We start from the raw sequence: 24,306 nt of genomic DNA on the forward strand, positions 1-24,306 counted from the left end.
CAATGGAAATCCTCCTATTACTTCTCAACAGTACAGGAACTGAGCTCCTGTGCCACAACTCTGGATGCAGGCATCTTTCGCTGGCAAAAGTCGAATGACATCCTATTGAAGAGGAGACTTTGGTTTCAAGAGACAAAGGTCAGCTTTGGTTGGGCACACCACAAATGGTGTGTTAAGGAATCCTAAATTGGAACGTTACTGGGCTCTTTTGATCAGCAACAGAGAAAAGTCCCTCATCTCTTTCTTTTTCATCTCCCTACACAGGAAAAAGAGAGATGTGTCATACATACCGTCAAACTTCTCTGGAACAACGCAAGTGTCATCATAAAACTGCCTAGGTCCCTTTTCAAACATGCAGCCTGTAAGTTAAAAAGAGAGAGGTGTTTATATAAAAGATGCATGGAGAAAAAAGAGATCACAGCCTTAATGCCAGAGGGAACACTAAGTTATACAGGAATCAGATTAATATCCCACATCCTTTACACACCGCCCAATCCCAACATTTTGGCCTAAGTACAAGGGTGTTTAATTAACGTATGCATTCCCAAAAGACTGTTAATCTCCACCTGCTAAAATGAAAAAGCACCCATTTTTCTCTATGATTTATTACAAAATGTTTGTCTCATTTCCTGTTTGAACTAGCATGGCTTTGACTTTTAACCATTAGTTCCTGCAGGTCTTTTCCCTGCAAGACTAAAGAACTACTACGCAGTATTTCCTCCTCACACCCACAGAAGTCACCTTCACACACTGCTCTTGATGTTCTTTCCAATTAAGATAATTTTGTAAAATTATATTTTGTCATTAAAAGACACTCTCAACAACCCAGCAGTCTTTCTAGCACACCTTTCTGTACACACTCCTACTATTTCCTATTATGCTAATGTTTTGCTTAACCAGAACTGTATTGCATATCAGTATCAGTCTCACCAGTGCTCCTGAGCGAGACAAAACATCTCCTCCTCTCCTGCCGCCCTCTGACCCTCCTTTCGACTGCCAAAGTATTACAGAAGGCTTTTGCCTTCAGTTTACACTGTTCAGTTGGGCTGGTTTCCCACTGTGAAGCTGAGGAGGAGGAAGCCCATCTCAAAATCCTTTTTCCCAATATATTGTTTCACGGTTCCACACTCCTGGTCTACATTCATGTATTAAAAAAACCATTTTGTTTAATGTGCCCAGATTACCAAACAATTCAAACTGCTTTGTGTGACTGCCCTGTCCTGCCTGTTATTTACGGCTCTATCTTTGTGCCATAAAGTTATCCATTAACTTTGTTCCATATCTTTACTGAAAATATTGAATAGCAACACTCCTGATATCAATTCCTACAGAACTATAATAGAAAAAATCCATTCAGAGATGATTGCCCAGTGACAACCTCTTTTAGATCTGTCAGTTGGCCAGGTCTTAATGTATTTAATGTGTACTTTATTGATACTGCTTTGTGCTAACTTCTTAATCAGAATGTAATGCAGAGGAAAATTGAATGCCATAAGAAGTCTAAGTATAAGATACAAGCATCTTTATCAATCAAACTTTTATTTTCAGCAAAGAATACAATCAGATTTGACATGACCTTTATTCTGTAAAATTATGTTGATTGATTTCCAAATAGAGAAAACAAATATTTAGCAAACATCACCGCTTTTTTAACGTCATTCATAACAATTTTGCCACCTCCAACTCCTTACGAGAACATAACATGGCTAAAATGGATTTTCCCCTATCTATGCTGTGATTAAAACTCAAAATCTTTTTCCATTGGCCCTGCAGTTTGTGGATTTTTTCCTGATATCTCTCACCTCCCTTATCAAACTTTTATACTTCATATAATTTCATATAACAAGATTTAGAAATTTCCATCTCCTGTTTCACCTTCCTTGTTAAACACTACCATTTTTTTTTCTGTCTTTATTTCAACCCAGAAGCAGATGGGATTTTAGCCAGATGTGTTATCTTTCCGATTCTGTCTTTACAATAGCAAATGAAGTCTTTCTGGAAGACTTTGATTCACACATCTATCTGGATTCTCATCCATTTCAAAACCAGATTCTCATGTTTGTGAAATTTGCACATTGGAAGAAAAACAAACCCTAAACAAACAAGCAGAAAATAATATATTGGTAAGACAGATAAACTAAAACAGGACAGTGGAGGGTATAACCTCCCTTTCAGTCATCTTAGTTCTGTTTGACTTCTTATTTTTAAGACACATAAAGTACTTTCACTCAGAATAATTAACTTTGACAATTATGTAAGCTCTGTCCCACTGAAGTCATTGGGAATTTTGGTACATATCTCGATTTGGGCATAAGACACATCAAAACATTGCAGAAATAATAACAAAAGGAAAAACCCAAAACCTTCACTGAATTTAAAGTTTAAAATGGATTACTTAACACAGCTAACTGAGCCTGTCATGCTAACAGCCTGGAAAATGTCACTTGAGCAAAATGGGTGAAAGAGACAAGTTTTTAAGTGCTCTTCCTTTCAACTGCTAGAGGCCTTGAAAAGCAGAATGAGTTAAGTTCATAATATAATTGCTTCTATCCTGATCAACCCATGGCACTAAAAGAAACTACAAAAAATTCAGTGCATCAGAAAGTCAACACTGAAAAGGGAGAAAGGATGATGCAAGTCTTCCCAGTAGCAGAATTAAACCAATTAATCCCAAATCCCCCCAGGCTTTTTAATTTTTTACATTTCTCTCATACAAAAGTGATACATAATAGAAAACTTAACTTCTGTTCTGTTTGGGTGAGCCAGGAAGCCTTCTTGCCTCATGTAAATGGAATGGCAGCTAGGCACTTCTGAAAGGAGAAGATGACAATGCAAGTCAAAAGACTGTCTGGAATTAAAAGTGTGCAGGTTATCAATGAGACAGGCTGCAAGCAGAAGAGCAACAAAAACAGATGCAAGTTACAGCGAGAGGGAACCTGTCAACACACAGTCAGCATTTCAGAGCAGCACACACAATGCATGGCCAAAGGGAAAATCATGATGTGAGGATCAGAGATCCTATCTATGATAGGCACTTGAACTCCAAACCTTTTGTAAGAAACTTTGCTAAAAGCGGACTCCCATGGCAATTACACTTTAGACCATCCACAGACAAAAAAATCCACACCAGTGACCATGAATATTTTAAACCCCGTGCTTGTATATCTGTCTTTGTAACTAATTCAACCCAAAATATGTTATCAATTGCACTGAAAAGACTGCCAGTCACACTGGAGACTTATAAACTCTATATTTACACAAGGAATGTCAAAGTGAATTTAGAGCAGGATAAAGCTTTTTATACTCTGGTTAAGGACGTGAAGGGTTAATGAAATTTTCTGCAATTGCTAAGCATTTTGTCCAGGAATTTAGATCTATCTGTATCACTCTCCACTTGCGTGCATTTAAAACAAAAATGACACCTTTCAAAAAAAAAATACTGTGCATATTCTAAAATAATACTGATATTTATTTGATATTCTCCACCTCTACTCAAATCTGCAGGAAGAATGAGAAAAGCCAAATAGAACTAATGAAAAAGGTATTCTTTAAATGTCTTTCTTTTTCTTCCCCATGTCTTGCACTGTCCCCAAGTAGTCACATCCTGTGCACGGGGACTTGCAAACAGAAACGCACCGTAAATGTTTGCCCTTCTAGACCATGTTTAACCTGCTTCTTGGATATCAAAAGTCTTGCTTAACAAAGTCTATTTGATCTTGTGATGAACTCCTACCCTAAACTATGCAATCTGTTACCCGTAACTTGTAACTCTTTAAGAGATGCAAAAAGAGGTCGAAAGAGCAGACATTATTTTTCCAACACTGCCTACAGACTCTTTCAGACTGTGATTCCAAATTTCACTGTTCACTGACTAGTGATGAGTATCAAAGATTTGGCAGGATAAGAAAATGAGGTTTTACACTGACTTCACAAACAAGTGAAACACAGGGCAGTAATAATGTTTCCTCTAACAGTCCATGGTCCCTCTTGCACATCTGTGCCAAACTCTTCATTACCTCCTCTCTCAATGAAACTCTCGGTGCCTGCCTCCTCAGGCCTAGAGAATCTCTAATGTCTCTGGCAGCTATTCTGAGCAACCACAGGAATCAGTGACTCACTGATCACCCAAGTCAAGTATAGCTCTGCAGACTAGAAGTCAAGGCTACAAGCAGTGCTTCACCTGCAAGGAATCATTCATGTTACCACATAGATTGAATTCTAAGGAGAATGGAAAAATCTACGTAAAAAAAGAGGAAGTTGTAGAACTGAAACAGATGCTATTTTCTATTTTAGGTAAAAATTCTCTAGTATTGGCAGCAAAGCCCTTTTTGACTCATGAACTCCACTCTTGCAAAGTGATAGAGCAGAGTATAATGAATAAAGAATTATGCATGCATCCACAAAGTTGTCTTCTTAGCCAATACGGGGTTTCATCTCCCATGCTCCTAAGTCAATTATAATTAACATTTGGAGTCTCTTTAAGGCAAGCATTGTTTGTACCAACATTACTTTATTTTCTGGTTAGCTTGTGCTTAAACAGTCCACAGAGGACCAAAAAAATACAGCAAGGAAGAGTTTATTTCTCGTAAAGTAACTAGAGTCTTGTTATCCTAAAGTGCTATCAGTTAATTTATGACTATCAGAGTGGGTCAGACTCTAATCAAATTGTAGAAACATTTCCAAAGTGATTATTCAATCAAATGACTAACATGGTTAATTAGGAGCCATAAACATTGCTCTGAAGTTCATCAAAGTAATGACTTGCCCAGAAAAATTACTGCTAATTAAATTGCCTGCTGCTTTCATTTCTACCTTATCTAATAAAAAGTCCAACCAATGAAATTTAGTATTGCAGTTTTAAATTGTACTAAATGCTTGACTAAGACCCAGAAGTATTTTTACAGGCTAAGTGGAGCTACTTCAAAAGAAAACATTTTAGTGTAGAAATTACAGAGCAATTATATGTTTTCTTCTCCTTAAACCATTGTTTCAAGACAACAAGTACGACAGAAGCAGGCATGAAATACTTCCAGGGCAAGATCCAAGTGTTTAAGGCGACTGATTTATCACCTTTTTGCAAGTTTTAGTCTTTGAAGAAAAATGTGGATTTAGACACACCACAAGCTTATTTCAGACTATTAATGAAGTAATTCACATTTTAAGGTTAAATCAGCTCAAGAACAGCAGAACCCCTTTAAAAAAAAGCCTAACAAACTAGCTAAAAATATGGAAATGTAAAAAAATTGCTTATCTTTTATTATCAGTTTAGAATACTTAGGGGTCATTCTTCATTGCTCTTCTTATTAACAGAAACATAGCAGTCATCTTAAAACAATGAATATGGTCTTATAACATAGACCATGAAACCATTCTTTTCCCAATAGGTGCTGTTTTAAAAATTACATGTAATCTAGACACTGCAAAAATGCCTTCTCATCTGGGGCCGTCACAGAGAAAAATAATGGAAATAAGATCTGCTATGCCTTCATCAAAATACATCCAAGCAGAAAAAGCCCAAACAGACTTTCTCAGGACAAGAAAAACCTGCTATTGAATTTAGCAGGCACAGGTTCTAAGTTTCATTATTGGGTAAGACAGTTGAGTGGTAAGGTAGTTCATATTAATTATCATGTCAGAAATTAAGGGGTTAGGTTGTCTCAGCTCTGTGTAACTCAGAGCAGGTAAAGAATCCTTAAATCATCTTTTCTGATTGTTTTTCAGAGATAAGGATGAGATTTCCTTCCCACAATCTCACCCTGCACAGAAAAAACAGAATTTCAGCCTGTGTCACTAGCCGGAACAGACACAGGGAAGATGGAGCTTCCGCAGGCAAAGGATGAAATGACTGACTGTATTCTACGGGATGAAGTGACTGACTGTCTTCTTCCGAATGAAGCAGAGCAAAGCAAGAACTGGAAATCTGAACCAGGATTTATTCTTCAGCCGTTTCTGTTTCAACCTTACACAGCCTCCCTAACTAAAGGACAGGTTGTTATGTTACACTCTAACTTTGAATTACTTTTCAGTTCACTTTATCAACATCAGCTGAAGATCTGGAGGCCCAGGGCATGCCCATGTGCTTGTGACAAAGCACAGTGTGATACAGAGGTATTGGATTGTACATGTGCATGTGCAGAGGGAGAGACATGGAGGTGAAGGCTTAGAAGGCATGTGCCATCTGAAACAGGGTGGGAGAAGAAGGGGACTGCCTGCCTGGCCTCACCCTCCATGTGGCTGCTCAGGTGAACACTGTGGTGCACTGGTGGGCAGCTGCCTTAGTCAGGGAGCCTGTTAACAAGTCATTCAAATTCACCAAACACCTCAACTCATAGTGAAACGTGCTTACTTCCCTACAGGTTTAAAACAAAGTGATGACAATAAGGCTGGAACCTTCTTACAGTTTTCCTGCCCACTTTTAGCACTTATACTTTATTACCAAGTAAGTTATATTAGAAGTAGTTTCCATAAGGAACTGTTCCGAAAGGAGTTGTTCCCCAAAACTTTGAAGGGACTTCACTGCAATTTCACTTATATCAAATCCTTCTAAATTTTCCTTTTGGTCTGAAAAGTAATTATGCAAATTTTGGCCCCTATTTCGGCAATTCAGATTTCATGTGTCTATACAGCTAGACTTAAATGCGGCACTTGTCTTCCCATAGACAAGAAATGCAGCACATGCAGCTTCTCTCTCTTTGTATTACTGGGTACAGAAGGGCATGCACAAGCCCCTCAGGTAGCTGGGACAAACCTGGCTCCCAGGTGTCACTCCCATGTGCCAGCCTGCCCCTGTGCTACACACACTGGGAACACACCAGCCATCCCTTCAGTGCCTTACAGAGCTTCTCTTGCACAGTACAAGCACTTCTCTGCTACATGAGCAGGTGGTAGGTGTACTGGGAGAGATTTTTACCAAGTGCAGAGGAAAAAAAGTAGCCTTTAAAAATAAAATGTTCAAACTAGAACACATCATACTTTTGGCATTAAACTTAAAACATCACAATCCCACTGCAAATAACTTTTCTGTTCGTGGATTTCCAAGAGCACCGACAAACTGTTTACAAAGGAGCACTTCATCCACCACTGAAACTTATTCAGCCTCCTGGTGGAAAGCAGCTGTTTACCACACCATTGAAAAGTTCTGACCAGCTCAAGGGTGGAGATAATAATGAAATCACCAGAAAACAGGACCTTTTTAGGTAACAAAGGAGTTCTTCAAACGAGATCGCAACATGTCACCAAGGTAGCACCAGGCATCACTAAGAAAAATGCATGATTTGTGCTTAGCAGGGAGAAGGAACAAATTCTTCTTTTGGATATTTAAACCTGCAGAACACATTTAGATTAAAACTCACATCTCCCCAAAAGAAAACATTCAGGTAGAAATACTGGAACTAATTACAATCTCCTTATACAGGAATTGCTTGAGCATATTTTACCACTCAAATGTTGGTGGATCAAGTTTTAGTTCAACCACCTTTAAAAGCATTATCCCCTCACAAGCTATGTAATGAGCAGAGTCTTACAAATTGGTAAAGTCCTGGCAATAAAAAAGTCAGCATTATTTTTTCAGTAGGAGATTCAGCATGAAAAATGTAGGTGCCCTGAAATTACATGGGTGAAAACAGACAACTTCTCTAAAAATCAATGTAAAAATTAAGCAATCTTTTCCCAAATCATTATGCAACTTAGAAACATTCAGAACGGAAGGTTTTATTCATTTTCTCTGTCACCAGCCTTTGCACCAGCAATCTAGGAAAAAAACCAAACTTACAAGTATGTGCACTCATAGATACACATAGACTTCCTTCGAAAAAATAGCTAATTAAAATTTTTAAAGTTTAGTTTCTTACATATCACTTCACAAAAACTTGTCAGAGAATTAGGTTTGGCCCCACCGGCTCATGTCTAAGTGGAAATACTACACACATACAGAAAAAACCTTAAGCAAACAGCTTCCTTTCCACAACTTTGGTTTTTAGATCTATGACAACATCTAATGCATTTTGTGAGACCAGATGTCAACAGCCTGTCTAGGAGATGTGTAACTTTTTGTACAGCAGAACAGGAAAACAAAGGCTCATACATTCAGCTCTGAATTGAAATTCCACATGGAGTTGATCTTTTGAGCATACTTTAAAATCGTGTGTTTGCTTTTATTAACCTCAGTAACTGTAAAATGTACCTTAAACATTGCTGTCCTTTGAATTCAACAAAAGACAGCAGTATTTTCTCTCTCCCTCTCTCCTTTTGTTGGTAATCTTACTGCAAAAATGTCTGTGTTGCTTTTTCTCCCCCGCCCCATCCCCTGCCTGTAAAATCGAAGTTGGACAAACACTGCACGGCTGAAGTGACATATTTGAATGGAATTCAGACCAACCAGTTCCTGTTTATGTTTCTGATTTGAGAATGTAGCCTTCTCATTCACTATACATTAGAAACACACCAAGGCCATAAATGGTGTCAGGTTGCAGGCAGGCAGGGCCAAGCAGCATTAATCATTACTTTAAGGCAACTGGCAAAAGCAGCAGCTGAGGGAACACTACACCCTTCAGCTCCGCATAAATGGACATTCCAGGGTTTGGCGTGTGTGGGTTGGCTTTTTTTTTTTTTTTCCCTTCAGCATCCATTTTATGAATGAAACTTCAGGCTGCACAGAGTCCATTCATATAAAAGCTATGCTCACAGGGCTCAGTCTCTCGGGATCAATTGGTCTTGGACAAGGCTGATGTGATTGGTTTAAGGCAGGCTTCAGCCTTCCATTACTGATTTAAAATGCAGCCTGTGTCCATTTGACCTGCCTTAATGCACAAAGAGTAAATCCAGACTGCGCTCTCAATCCTCAAATCAAATCATTAGCCTGTGCCACTTACTGTAACTGTAGATTTACAGGATATTTATCCATTTCTTTGAAAAACAGGAATTGCAGGACAATTTTTCAGATTGTATTGTCTGCTTTGAAAACAAAAATACATGTATGGTCTCCTGCCTATATACTCACATTGACTTGGTATTCAAGTTTTCCTTTGTTCACAAAGATAACATTACAAACTGAATTCTAACTACAGATATATTTCAGACAGAAATTGTGAAGAGAAGAAATCAGCTAGATTGAAAGCAAGTGAAAAGTTAAATTTCTGCCTTTCACAGCAATCTTCTGAAGTTCAGATTTCTCAAGTTTCCCTGTTGGATCTCTTATTTTCTGCTGTCATAGGGTCCTGCAGCAGATTTGTGTTTTAAGAGCAAGTACAAAGTCCAGCGCAGCTTAACTACTGAACAAAATCCATACTCATTCACTGAAGCAATACAGCAAAGACAAGTTCCCAAAATACAAGGATGAAATATTTTAAATGACAGGGAAAACTGCAAAACCAAAATAGAGGGGGGGAGACTTCTCAAACCTCCTAACTCAAGAGTAAAACCTCATCCCTTCTCCGCTCCTGCCGTTATGCCATCTGGATTTTCATTGAGAACAATTGTACTTCTGTGTGTATAAGAATTTCTTTAAGGCCATAAGGAGATGCAGTTTTGAGAAGTGTGTACTGAAGCACCATATCCAGGAAAAGAATGGAGTCAGTTCTGTTTCACCGAGCATTTTACAAGACTGTGTTCAAAAATACTGCAAGTATTTGCAGCCTGATAAAAAAAGGGAAAAAAAAAAAAAAAGAAAAAAAAGGAAACTTAGAGAGAATTTGAGGAAAAGATTAAGCAGCTGGAAGATTTTTGAAGCAAGATACAAGATCTCAACGAGTCACACTGACAGAGCATACACGCAATCCATCTACAGTGATTAAGAGGTGGTACATTAATACCAAGAAATTGTTTACAAAGAGGTGTAGCTATGAGCAAGGGAATGGAACTGGTCAAAGAGAAAATTTAGGCTTATGATCAAGAAATATTTCTTAACTGTGAAGTCTATTTGTCTGTGAAATAATCTTCCAGGGAAAAATAGCAGTAATAATACTTAGCACTCACACAGAACTTCATGTTTTCAGAACACTGTACAAAAATTAGCCAATATAATCAAAAACAGTAGTAGAAGCACCATGAGTTATGTCACTTTAAATGCTGCACTGGTCAATGCACTAGAGCATATCCTGGAAAAAGGAAACCAGCACTGTCTCTGACTGACTTTTTCTCTTTACACTAGCATCTCCAAATATCTAAACTTTGCCTTCAGAAGTATAACAAAATAACCAACTGTTTAAAAAAGAAATAGGGGGGAGGGGAAGCAACCTGCAAATAAATATAATCTGAAAAAATAATTTTATTCCCCTTGAAATTTCAATTCAACACTTTCTCTTATTCTATTCTGCTGACTCCCAAATTTAAGAATATGTCGGTTGATGCCTAGTGAAGGATGTGCTACTAGGGGTCTTTTTCCACATTAATACCAACTGACTTCCTTTTCAAGAAACACCTCAACAGCTGTTTGAGAGGACTCTTGCATTCTATTCTGTTTCCCATCATTAGGTAAATGCATTTATAACCTGGCTGGCAGAATGCTAACATTCTATACCTGTAAGAGCAAACTTAGGAGGTTAATAAGTGCTGCAATTAACAACTTCCTGCATGAACTTTATACAAATCATTTGCTGCAAATATGATACAGCCTTTTGCTTCGGCACTCTTGTCTTGAGTGCACAGGTCAAAACTATTTGTGGGAGGAAGAGCCATGCTGCAAACACCTTAGCAGGTGGAGCCCCTGCTTCATTTGTTACAGGGGCTGGAAGTTGTCTATGTAACGAGGCAGAAGTTTTCAAGATAAGAAAAGATAATACAGCTGAATGGTCAACTTTAGGCCCTAGTAAAGCCCATTCCAGCTCCAACAAGGTTTTCCAGAGTAGCCGCATTGCTTCTTCCAGATTTTTCGTATTATGTATTTTTATACTGCCTACACTGAGACCCTAATCTTGTGTTCCTGTACTTCTTCATCTAGAAATACGAAGAAAGTCCCTAGGAGTTATGATTGGAACATATGTAGTACATAATGTTCTTTTAAAAATCACACAGTTCTAACTGGGTATCCAAAACAAACAGGTTTATATGTCTGTCTCTCGGCCTCCGCTCATTTCTCTCAACAGAAGGGCAGCTCCCCATCCATTCTCACATGCAAACACAAGGTATTTGCTTGTGAGGCTTCAGGAATTAAAGGGATGAGCAATTCAGAAAGCAAGACATGGAGGCTAATAATTCTGTCTGGAAAGTTCATTCTTTAAGTGATGTGACTAGTGTCTCAGAAGTGACAGGGAGAGAATCCAAATTTTCTAATGTCCGTTCAAGCGTATTAATTGTGAGGCAACCCTGAAATGAAACTGTGAGAATAGCCCTGCTAATGCCTCTAACACGTTCAGAAAATACTGAATCTATCTAAATTTCAACAGAAAAATTCCTGGCAATCAGTAAGAAGTATATGGAAGCAACAATTCCTCCTCTGTTTATCTCCATTACTATTGTATGACAAATTTCAGTTTCCAAAGACATGATCACAAAAATTTCTCAACCAAAATGACTATTTCAATTGGGCAAAACCAAATATGAGATTTAAACTTAATAATTTGTCATTTAAAAACTTGATTTCTAGTATTAATTGATATACACTAGATACAACTAGAGTCACACCTTAGTATATCTGCAAATACACTACATCATGTAGGAAGGATTAAGCCTGTGAAGATCCTGCTCAAAAATAAAGCCCAGAAGAGACAAGCCATATCAAGTTTGGCCTTTTTGTTGGAAGTACTTGAACACTTCACTGAATTCTAGAAGTGCTAACTGTACAGGAATGCCCACTATTAGGCCTTGTAAACAATGGTCTTAGGAAGCCTTTTGAAGTACATTCATTAATTATGCAAAATCTCAAAGCTCTGTATGCCCCTGGCTGCACTTCTGTGACTAAAGTTGGTAGATCAAGTACTAAATACATCTGTCAGCCATGAACAAAAAAAGGTACATGGCAGAAAATGTCTGATCGAACATATATGATGCACTGTGACTTCTAGAAGTGTGGATGGATAAAGAAGAGCCTCTACTCTGTTGACATTTTTCTTTTTCCATTATCTCAAACATCTCCATTATCTCTATTCTGCAGTAGAAATTGCATACCTGCAATTACAATTACAACTAATTGATCTGCCATTTCCCATGTCATAATTAATGTCATGTTTTAATAGAGTTGTAATCATTCTATAATAATGCTTTTCATTCATCAGCTTCCCACAAAGTATAAAAGAATAGTGCACAAAAGCAGTGAACTTTTATGAGCCCCTTTCAAAAACATCCCAAAAGGAACATCTCAATGCATTACAATGAACTTTTTAAATATGTTTCTATATATTTGTCTGAGCTGCCATAAAATACAATGAAAAAAAAAAGACTTTTTACTCTGGCATCCCTCCTTCCCCGAACATCCATAGGTGAAAAATGAAATCAATGATTCAGTGACAAATACATTATGTTTCCTAAGGGGTTATTTAATGTACTCTTAGCAAGGATTGAAAATGATGGTTTCTAGAGAACAGATGGTAACAAGACAAAATATCAACAGACCACAGTTGTTGACTGCAATTTATGGAGTGTACAGATGTGTCAACTTAAATGCAGTGATTCTGAGGCCAATAAAAGTACTTCCTGATACCAACAGATTAATTTTTCATGACCACTGGTTACACAGCTATTACATTTTTAAAAACTAATCATTCATCTACAAAAGAAGCAACAACTTTGCTTGAAGATCATTATTATAAAGTGGAATGTTGTTCTTGCTGGCACAAAATAAATAGGCATGACAGGACTGGATACAAGTTTGTACATCTTCATTTCAGAATAAAATTTCCTGCTTTTTTCCATACAGAATATTCCAAAAAAAGATGAATGCTAGCAGCCAATCCAGATTTAAAGCAACAGTATGCAATAAGGAGATCCCACTTCCAAGCCAAATAAGAAGCATATTTACAAAAGGGCCTTTTTTTGACCTTCAATTTAGCAGGATGAATAAAGGATGCTTGTGAAGGTTGCAAGGGACTGGAAGTGCCTGAAGCTGCAGTCCCCCATTTATTATCCACTGCCAAATGAACTACACAGTCTCTCCCATACTGCTCTGTAGGACTAGAGATACACAATTCCACAAAGCCACAGATCTCAGAACCTTCATCAATGAATAGGTTGAGTTCTGGATCTGATCCTTGTAATTCAAATCCATTTTCATCTTGTTTTATATTTCAGCTTGGAGAAATATTTCACCCTGATCCCCTTCCTGTATAGGGCTAATGCAAATTTACCTAAGGATTGGTTCTTTGCTTGTCAAGAGTAAGAAGGGAAAAGGCAGCTCTACTTTCCAAATTCCCCTCATTCTAACATCGAGATCAACTCTGTAACAAGCACTTTACATTAAGGATACCAGAGAATACCCCACCAAATAGACAGTGCTACAGAAAGAAAATAAAAAACCAGTTCTAAACTATATCAAATTGCAAGATAGCTTGTCATGAGCTAAAATTTCAAAGGACACATCAACTCAGCTGCCATGCAGCCTTTGGAAAATAAACTGCAAAAGCATCTAGCCAGAGACTAAACCAGAAGGAAAGCCCTGGGAGTACAGCAGCACCAAGAAGAAGAGGGAGTTAGAGTGAAGTCAGACAGAGCCATCCACTCCCCCTGCCCACCTCAGCATGGGTGTGTATGAAAGCAGTGTACCCTCCTCCAGAAGCATAGCTGGGACATGCTGAAATCCCTCCCTTTCAAAAGTGTGGCTTACACAAAACAGGACTGAGGCAGAAACTGAGGAGGAGCTGCAGAAATCACTTACACTGAAACTGAAAAACATTTTGATTGCATTTTCTTGGCTCCATACCAATCAACTGTTTAACCCCACCTAGTGCACTCCACATGTTTTAAACTCAGCTTCTTTCCATACCACCTTTCCAGATTTCTTCTTTGTAGTTTCCTTCGCCTTGTTACTTGGTACTCATTACTAAACTTCATTTTTGACTTCCTAATTCTCTCTCTCTTTTCCCAAATACAATATAAATATTATGTTGCAATTGTGTCAAACATTTACAATGTTATTCCCTTGATTTATTTTTCTATCCTTGCTTATCTTTTCAATTTTGATCAGAAGCTATCGAGGGCAGACTCTGCCACCACCTCCTCTGTTTTGTACTGTCTGTAAAGCAATAAGGTTCCATTCCAGTTGCCCCATAAGCACAACCATAACAAACATTATTAATAGCAACAGTGTATTCTCTACATCAGCAACCTGGCATCTCAGATTATGTACCTCCACAAAACACTGCAGCATGCACAAATTGAGAAGCTGACACCAATTTGGCCGATTCTTCTCCCTCATCGGTTTTATAGCTGTATAAACCCCACTTCAGTGGAGTTACTCCTGATTTAAAGTAATGCAAGCAAGAGGAGAAAGAGTCCTCTATTTCTGGCAGACAAATGGAAAAACTCATAAAATGGAGCACACAAATTCAGAAGTCAAAGATGAGATAGTACAGAACAAGTTCCCACTTAAAGCAGATTTGCACCCATGACTTTCTTCCTCAACTTCTTTAATGTGTGCAGTTTCTGGACAGAGAAATTCTAGAAAATTCATTCTAGAAAATGAAACCCTTTAAAGAGCAAGCAATGGTGGCACGAGTCACACGGTATTATGTAGAAATCTTAGTACTCTGTAAGCTGTCTCAGACATAATTTGTGAGATGTGTCAAAAGAGCAAGTTTCAATTCATATGCTCAAAACATCAATAGCACTGGCTTGGACCCATATACCCCTTTGTTATGCAGAACTAAAGGAGAATCTCACCTACCTGAATCATATGCAAAATCCCTAGGTTCCTGTTTAATCATCAGAGGAGGGGGGAAATTTTGACTGGCTGCACTGCCAACCATAGCGTTGTGTTCATAAACTGGATCGTGGTACTCCTGCTTAAAACCTTGAGGCGGGAAAGGGATGTTTGGTTCAGACATCTGGCGCTGATATATTGGACGTCCTTCCCTTGGCATTGCAGGCAAAGGTGGGAAAGAATTGCAAGGTTCAGAGAGCTGGCGGCGAAATCTAGAACACAGATTAGAGAGGTCATGTAAAGCACTTGAGCTATGTTCCATTTCCCAAAGATCTTCACAAGCCATTATTAGTGGCTGTTATTACTTTCTCAGTAACAAACATTTTGCTTATGATCAAGCCAAGTGCTCCCATCAGGATCACTTTCATTGTACAACAGCAGCAAGCAAAGAAACAAAAATCCCACCTATTAATACCAGCTCTAAGACCTGTCCCCACCACATCCTCTTTGCTTTCAATATCTTCTCTCAACAGAAGAGGCAAACAGGAAATGCACCAGCTTCAAAACAGTAGAAAGACTGACATTCTACCACAGTAACATGAAGGAGGTGTAAGCAGAATTATCTGCTCTTTCACAAGTGTTAGAAATATCTTGCTCGTACTCTAATTCACTCTTACCCGTCTTACTGTTACACGGAAACCATTCTGACCACAATAAACACATTTTGAATAGAGTATTGTCTGCTCTAACATTTGGAAACATTCCAGGGTAAAAGCCCACTGTTCTGTCCTCTCAGGGGTAGTGTCATGAGAGATCGATTCGCAAGGATGGCACTGCATTCCAACTGTAACAGGAAGGGAATGTCAGCACCCCAGTAAAAGGAGAGGGTACAAATTTTTGCTACAAGAATTAATTACTCTCCTGCCTTAACCTTTCCCCTTAGTCATTTCTACATGAAAGTTGTAATCTGTACAAGCCATGCTGCCATTTGCTATTCCCAAATGCTCTTTAGTTGGCATAAAATAAGATAATTCAGTTTTAAATTAACTTAATTTACATGCAATGCTGCTCTCAAGAATCTATGCTTGTTTTTTCTTCCATAAAACCTATCTACCTGAACTAAAAGTCCTGAATGTAATTACTTGGACATCTGCAGGTTCAGAAGCATACAGAAGAATACAGGGATGCTCTTTTCCCACTGGACCCTGATGAACTGCATGATGTCTTCCTGTTACCTCCTGCAGATTACCACAGTAGTAACCACCACAGCAGTAATATTGTGCCCACACTAATCAATGGCAGATGCAATGTTCTTGCAACAAACTGCTTACTAGTCCTATTATCACTTGCTATAAATAAAACACATGTAAAAAAACTCAAAAAAAACCAACAAAAGAACCCAACTTGTGCCTTTCTTTGGAAGCTTCTTACTGTCACACTAAAGAAATGAAGACCTGATCATTCTTGTGCTTCCTGTACTTTGGATCTGAACCAGCTTTGGTTCATGCAAGCAAAAGACTTTCTCCTGGAGAAAACTGTGTGAGTGAAGCACAATGCAGGGGTTTGATTGCACAAGCAATAAAATCCTTGACTATCATCACATAGATAGTACATGTTTCTGAAACAATTTGAACTCTACTACCATCTGTCATAATACTGCTGTAACTTGTTCTGACAAATATTTACTATCACAGCTTAATTATAAATACTGTGGAAACTACAAAGATAGAAACTATTACAATGTAGCAGTGGAAACAAAGTGAATTGTTCTAATGCTGCTGTAAATACTATAATTTTTGCAGTAGAAAGAGTACTGCACTGTAACATTGGGTTTTGCAATTCCACCTACACCTGCAGAAAATAAACTTAGAAACTCAAATGTATTATGAAACAGTTAGGCTGACTGGCACTGCATTCATTTCCCTCTTTTCCTTTTTTCATTAGCCAAAAAAAGAAGCAGAAATTATCATTAAGAACTGTCAAGGAGTGAATCAGAAAATTGCAACTTGAAGATAAAATAAGAAACAGGCTCACTCACAAAGCCTCAAAGGAAGTTAATAATACTTGTTGTACTGGAAGCTTTGTATGGAATCAAGCCATTTGTTTATACAAGTGGATTTGTTTCCTGTTGGTACTTGTTAGGACCACTTATCGTTCATATACTCATGGCCTGTATGAAGATGTATGGGCTGTATGTACCAGATACTACTGCTATCTTATGCCACCAATGTGTGTTCCAAAAAATTGCGCCTTGAATTATAGATTCATATATGAATTCATATAGGCAGGCCATTTGATTAAATGACATTTTCTGAATACACATGTTGTAGTAGTAGCTCATCTTATAAATCAGGAAAATTTGAATATCACAAAAATATGAAGTACATGTTTGCTTCATACAGAAGATTCAAAACAAATAAGAAAATGGAGAAAAAAATATCTTCCATTATAATTCCACCTTTCTTTAAAAAAGGAGAAAAATGAGTTTTTTGGTTTTTTTTTTGCTTGAGTCAGCTATTTTGGATTTCACTAGAACACATGATGGTCTATAGTAGAAGGGAAGTATTAGTGAAAAATGCCCTAAAGGACATGAATATCAAAGACAGGGAAGGGAGGGAGCAGAAATCATGTAAAAAGCCCACAAAGCTTGCACAGAGCAAGAGTTATGGGTACAGAAACTATACTAAGGTGTAAGCAAATGTCTACAAATACTCAGGTTAGGACTGACATACAGGTTCAGCGCTATCTTTGCAAGTTGCTTTATAACAAAAGATTTTTTTCCTCTGAAAAATCTTACTACTGTTCTCTGCACATAAGCCATTTAGCTTCTGTCAGTTTCAGTCTCCTGATAGCTTGACTTTGCTGTATATACAGAAACACATTTATCCACCATCCTGTAATCTAAACCACTGCCTGGCTTCACTGGGGGCCTTTGTGGTTAGACCACAGTCCACAGCTGGGGAGGAGATAGGGACTATGGCAGGTGAAGGGGCCGATTCAGTGTTTCCTCACTGCCAGAAGGGTTTGTGGTGGTATTTAAAGCTATCTCAGCGCAGCACAAAACAGCAATATTAACCTTAGCAACCTCCTTCAGAAGTGATCTGCGCAAATCCCTGGAGATAATGGGCCTTATTAGAGCAGAAGCATGCAAATCACACTCCTAACAACTGTTTTTCTTTTCAGGTCTTTTCTTAATTTGATAATGGTTAAGAGGTAAGACAAGTTTCTGAACATATATCTCTTTACACACCATTGGAATTTTAAGTGTTCAAGAGAAATCACAACTCAGCATACAGAAACAGGTTCATGCAATAAAGGTTAGGGTAAATAGAATTCCACAAACAAGTGTTTGGACTGAAAAAACAGAGAAATCCACTGAGCATATCTGTTGCAAAACTGAGCTAAGAAAGATAGTTGTCTGGGGATTTCTAACATATCAAAACAAAACAGGGTGATTTAAGGACAGTTTAAGCTTTAATTCTAGTCTCTAGCTCTTGTGGCTTTTACTCAGACTAATGTTATTCAAGCACGGTTTTTGTTGGCGTCTTTTTTTGAAATGCTATATTACAAAAGGGCTTGGAAAAATGATCCACTCTTCCAAAGAATATTCTGAGGCAGGAACACTGTAACATGGCCACTTATCACTTAGATAGGTGAACTGCTTAGCAAGAGGCCAGATATTTATAGTTAGGAACATGCTTGCTAGTGACTTCATCACCTCATAGGGCTTTCCAGCCTCAAGTGAATCACAGAAGTATAGAACAGCCCAGGTTGGAAGGGACCTTGAAAGACTATCGGGTCCAACCTTTCGTGGGAAAAGGAGCCTAGATGAGATTATCCAGCATACTGCAATCACCCTCACGAGACAGAACCAACAGGTAAATGAAATTCTGTCACTGCCAATATGAACTCCTACACTAGTGCACCAAGCTGGGTGCCAGCCTTTCATAAACACACACATTTCTGACACTATGAACCTTGCTGGTTTTCACCTTGATCCCCCAGCCTAAAAGGGAATACTTGCAGGCAGGAAGCCAGTACTACCCTGTATAAGAGAGTTGTAGCCACAACTGAAACACCTTTTGCATGGGTCCTTCACGTGTTTTGTGTTTTACCTGTGATCCATAGGGAAGCTGTTGTCTTGAATGGACTGGGATGGAGGGAGGTGGGTAGGGAAAACCCGGTCAGGTTTAGGAGTCTGAGCGGAGTTTGGGGAGGCATGGTGCAGCGGTGACACGGGAGTGCTGGATGGCGTTGGAGGGTTGGAGGGCCTCATTCCCACTTGTGGTTTCTGATCATAGGCACTATTAGTAAGGCAAGGGAAAGGCAAGGCAGGTTAATTTTTGCAAAGAAAGAAGAAAAACCAAAACCATAGCATCTACATCCAGAAAAAAGTCACCACAAGCACCCCATTTAGAAGCTTTTGATTATAGTTAACTTATTAACCTGTTTGGGGCAGAAGAATTCTCTACTTTACACTAAGAAGAGCACAGAAGAAGTCATGTTAGAGGCCAGCGATTCAGCAGAGCATTTTTTTCTTTGGGGCACAAAAGTGTATTTTTAAAGGACTCAGTCTTACAGTCACATTCTAACAGGAGGTATACAAAATACATAAAAGTAGAAGCACCTGGACTAGAGCACAAAGAGCTGACAGTGCCTGTCAAGACTTTTTCTTTTGCACAAACCACAAAGTGAGACAGTAAAACAATACAGCCAGAGGGAAGGGATCTGACCCAGAAAAACAATGGTATGCTGGCTTAGCTGCCCATACTAGGATGTCAGCAGCCTCTCCCGACAGGTTTTTTTTACCCCTCTCTCTCAAAAATAAACTGCTGGTTCTACAAATACATAGATGCTATTTTCAAAGGTGTCTCAAATCAGGAAAGGACTTGAGAACACTTTGATCATCCCTGTTTCTAACCAGAGAAATGCAGACATCAGGAATATAGTAAGCACAAGCTTGCATACTTTCCCATGTCAGGTCCCCTAGCACCCATCAAATACCCATCAATGGATTTATTTGATTTTTGAAACCAAAATCACTCCTTATGACTGGCAAAGGTGCCAGTCTTTTCCTTTTTTTTTCCCCCCTATTCATATCCAAAAAGTTAAATGTTATAATGCTTTAAGCACTAAGTTTTTGTAATACATTAATGAGAATCAAAGCTCACAGATGAAAGTTTCTAAAATAGACTGAGATGTCAATAAGAAATCCTTCACTGCTGCTGACACTAACGGAAGGAGGGGCATGTAAATGCAACCAAAAGAAAGTCAATAAGGAATGAAGAGGTACCAAGCCCCTCCACCCCCCACAAATAAATAACAGTTTTATTATCTATGCCTATAGAAGAAAACAACTTGCTTTTGGGTAAGTACCAAAGATGCAGGGACTAACAAAACACGGTTTTAAAAGGTAATCACCCATGAATATACACATACAACATCTGCAAAATTTGTCAGATACCTAATGTGTTGCTCAGACCTGCCAATCTCTTGCCTGTTACACAGATCTCTCTTTCCTAATGTGCATAATGCATTTTGAAAGTACTTCCAACACAGCTCATAGGAAACAAGATACTCCTTCCTTCTATTCCACGCTTGTACCCTGGGTATAAACTCTGGCTATCTCCCATGGAGGAGAAATGGAGGATGTGCATTTTCATGAAAAACACTGCTTTAAAGTGATTATGTAAGTGTTTGATACAACTGTAAACAAATCCATCAGTGTTCATCAGCTAAATGCATTATCTCATCAGTCTGTTATCTGCTGAAGAGGTAACTTTTATAAGATCTCTATTATGGTTTTATTACTCTTTAGTCAGTCCTCATTTAAATCAGCAGTTCTCACTGCAAAGATGCTCCTGATTGCTTTACCTGACATTGTACAGGCACTTTTCCCCATAACTGAACTTGAATGGTTGCTCTTGACTGCAAGCGGAGCCAAGTTCCGAACATGGGCTATGGGGTTCCTTCTTGATTTTCACAGGGAGACCATGAAAAGCCACTGGAAAGAGAAGGAAAATGCAATTAAAACCCAAGTACAATATCAACAATTAGCTTTCCCAAGTAAGCTAGACACTGCTAATTAAACACATGATTAATTAAACCATTGTAATAATAAAAACAATATAGGAAATAAACATTTCAAATCATTCTTTGAGTGTCAACTGAAAAATAGGCACCAGAGATCCTTCACATTGGCTATTATCTCTTCTATTGTTTAATAGAATGATGGCCAGCATCCCATCTCATTAGCAGGAAAATAACAGCCCACTTATATTTGGCTTAACTACTGTAAATGTTGTCAGAAGCAAAATACTTCCCAGGCACCAAATGTTTCTAAGTAATATCAGTGAGGTAGGTAGCTTTTAGCTATAAATGCAACAGTAGTCCACTTCAAAGAGTGCCACACAAATGACTCCAAAACAAATTTCAGATATATCAGCCTCAAGTAGATGACCAGTAATCTTTTTGTCGCACAGAATGCTTGAAAATTTGCAACAAAACTCTTGAAACTGTATGATTATGTGCACCTTTAATTATAAGTAACATCTAAAAAAATGCAGAAGAAATGGCTTAAGTAATTTTTCTTAAAAATAAACGTGATAAAATCCTGGCCTGACCAAACTCAATAGTGACTGTGATATAGATACAAACTGAAAAAAAAAAAAAGATCATACTTTCTAAAAGCTAAAAAAAACCCCAGAGGGCGTGTGACAGAAATGCAGCATTAATTAGAAGCACAAGTTGGTCTGTGTTAAGAAAAAGGCCAAAGGTAAAGACAAGGTTAACCAGCAAATTAGTTTACGCCAGACAGCTTTCCTTATTTCATATCCAACTTTAACTAAAATTAAAGCAGAAGAAAATTCAAAGTTCACCTGACGTTGGAAAACCTCAGTAAGTGGCTAGGAGGACAAAGGACTAAAAGACAGGTACGTAAGAGCTTGAAAACACACCTGTCCGGTTTTAAATAAAATGAGGTTGTAAATACATTTTTTAACTCTGAGATGCCTAGAAATCAGAGATAATTTTATCATTGATTTTTGATGTTGTCACCAAAACACCATAGTATGAACATCACATTCCTGCCTGACATAGACACTTGTATCTCCATGAAAATCCAGGTACATGCAGCAGTTCCTGTTAGGCAACCTCAGCACAAAGTCAGGCTATCATTACATACCATCAAGTAGCATCTTGCCCCTTCCCTTGCACCTGAACTTGGGAAAGACAACTTTTTATAGACTACATATTTTCTGATACTAATGCGTCTGCATACACACACCAGTGTTCAGTGGGGCGATACATGAAATGCTGTCTAAGAAGTGAGCATCAGAACCACTAAACTCTGGCATCTGTGAGTAAGGTCTGGATTCCAGACTTTTGCCATGGGTTTTCCCATGGTTGGGCAATGTTCACAGAACTCTTTTACAAATAGATCCTCTTGTATCCTATTACATGACAGTTTCTACTACTGCCTTTGAGTTGAGTCATCTGCAACATAACATTATCCTGTTTTGCCACATATTTTCACAAAACTCACAAGAGTTAGCAGAAAACTGCTATTCAGCTATTATATTTGGTGGATAATAGTCAGTTATGTGGAAAGATTAGAAAGGAGAAGCAGACAATAAAACATATACAAATACATATGCACAGCACAGCAACTTAGGAAACAGAGATGGAAAATGTGAACAGCACACGAAGAAAAGAATTCTTCCTGAATAAAACTGTCTGAACTTGGACTAGAAAGAAGACCATATAGACTTCTTGAAAAGAGATTCTCAAATTTAATAATATGGCAAAATGCAGCCCAGCCAGCTTTCCAAAGTAATTGCAAAACAGACCGATATCCAGTAGTTTGTTTCAGGATGTTGCTAGTGAACTTTTACTGCTGACTCTCTTTTGCATGTCATGGTCAAATAATGCATGCCACACATTTAACGCATATGATGGGCCCCACAACTCTGGGATGGTGGCTCTGATGCAAAGGTAGGCAATCTCTTTAACTTGAATCAGAAAATTAAAAGACAACTGCAACAGGACTCTTTTTTAAAGCCAGTATCACATATTTGCACAAAGGCCACATGCTGCTCTATTTTTTTTTTTTTTTAAATTTTTACTTTGCTACTTCCTTGGAGTTAATCTGTTATGAAAAATTACTTCCTTTTTTTTTTTTTTAATTTTTACTTTGCTACTTCCTTGGAGTTAATCTGTTATGAAAAATTACTTCCCTTATTTATTTTTAAATAACGGGAGTACAGAGACTCCCACACTACAGCCCTGTGCGGAGAACTGGCTGGGTATTTCATCACAGCGCTGAGAGCCTGAACGTCTGCTAACAGGCAGTTTTCCAGCTCACTGGCACAGGCACAAGTGAAAGCAGCACATTCATTTTGTGCAATTTGCTTTACCTTCCCACATGGAGTTGGTGCATGTAAAAGGCTGTTAAGTACTAAATTATTCCTTATCAAATCACCATCATCTGGAGTCATGATCAACACTAATTAAATTACTTTCACTGAACACGGCTCCAGCCTGCTGCCTCAACTGCGAGGTACATTTTATTTTGCTTACTGTACAGTCCTAGCAAGGTACAGGGCACAGTGCTAGAAGGCATCTGTGCTGTACTTTTAATTAAAGTTTACCTCACCTTCCTCCCAGCTTTATAAGCTAGGGTAAAGTGTATCAAATCAAGTAGGTTAACACCTTCACTTCATTTAGGGGAAGCATTACAGACCAAAGTGATTTTATATCAGATCTTTATCTTAACTACAGCCAGAAAGACAATGTAGCTGTAAAATTTAAAGCCCTCCTCGGGCAGTCCCCTGATACAGTCACCATGCTAAGCTTTATCTGTAACTCCTTAAGTGTACACTTTTAGAGGTAGAAAGGAAAAAAAGATAGGCTGATAAAAATACTTACTGCAATTTTGGGGGGCTTTCTTGAAGGCTACTTGCCCTTTCAGACCATATCCTAAGTGTGGCTGAAGATGACAGACTTATTTTAACAATAAAATTCTAAACATTCGAAGCAGCTTTTGTATCATCACTGAAACCCTCTGCCTGTCACTTCTGATTTTAGTGTGACACTCGTTCTATAGTGCATCTATTAAAAGAGAATTTAAACATACACTGTTTTGCTAAACTGTATTTTATATTATGTTCTCAGTCCTCTTTCTTTTGAGGAGAGCAGGGTTGCTTATTTATACAATCTAATTTTAGTGCAGCATACCAGCTACCAACACATTCAAATTAACAAAGTGACATTTTAAACAACCAGCTCCTCACCACTTCTTTCTTCCTGATGGTAAATTCATTTTACTTAACCCCAGAACAAGAGTCTCAACCCTATTAAAGTAACGGGCTCTCTGCTTTAATAAAGATCTTATTAAGAAGTGACCAAGGGCCAAGATTTCATCCCGAGTGATTACTTACAGATAACTACCTCCGAACTTGAAAGGCAAACAATCTTACCATATGTATTTAGATGGATGGCTTCAACACCTCATCTCACCT

The 24,306-nt window shown here is 38.2% G+C and overlaps 1 protein-coding gene across 8 annotated transcripts in view; it reads right to left on the minus strand.

Moving 5' to 3' along the window:
- The window catches only part of LOC138106445 (ETS translocation variant 1), a 115,269-nt gene that overhangs the window by 11,855 nt on the left and 79,108 nt on the right, over window positions 1–24,306 (minus strand). For 6 of the 8 annotated variants that reach the window (XM_069007043.1, XM_069007042.1, XM_069007045.1 and 3 more), the window contains 5 exons: window positions 20,663–20,792; window positions 18,904–19,092; window positions 14,813–15,060; window positions 2,742–2,810; window positions 291–359 (listed from right to left, as the gene is read on the minus strand). In XM_069007043.1, the coding sequence (XP_068863144.1) occupies window positions 291–359; window positions 2,742–2,810; window positions 14,813–15,060; window positions 18,904–19,092; window positions 20,663–20,792 (705 nt within the window). The remainder of the gene's footprint in view (window positions 1–290; window positions 360–2,741; window positions 2,811–14,812; window positions 15,061–18,903; window positions 19,093–20,662; window positions 20,793–24,306) is intronic. The other 2 variants (XM_069007048.1, XM_069007049.1) reach the window with 1 other exon arrangement.

This window comes from Aphelocoma coerulescens, chromosome 2 (assembly GCF_041296385.1).
Source record: "Aphelocoma coerulescens isolate FSJ_1873_10779 chromosome 2, UR_Acoe_1.0, whole genome shotgun sequence".
NCBI lineage: Eukaryota > Metazoa > Chordata > Aves > Passeriformes > Corvidae > Aphelocoma > Aphelocoma coerulescens.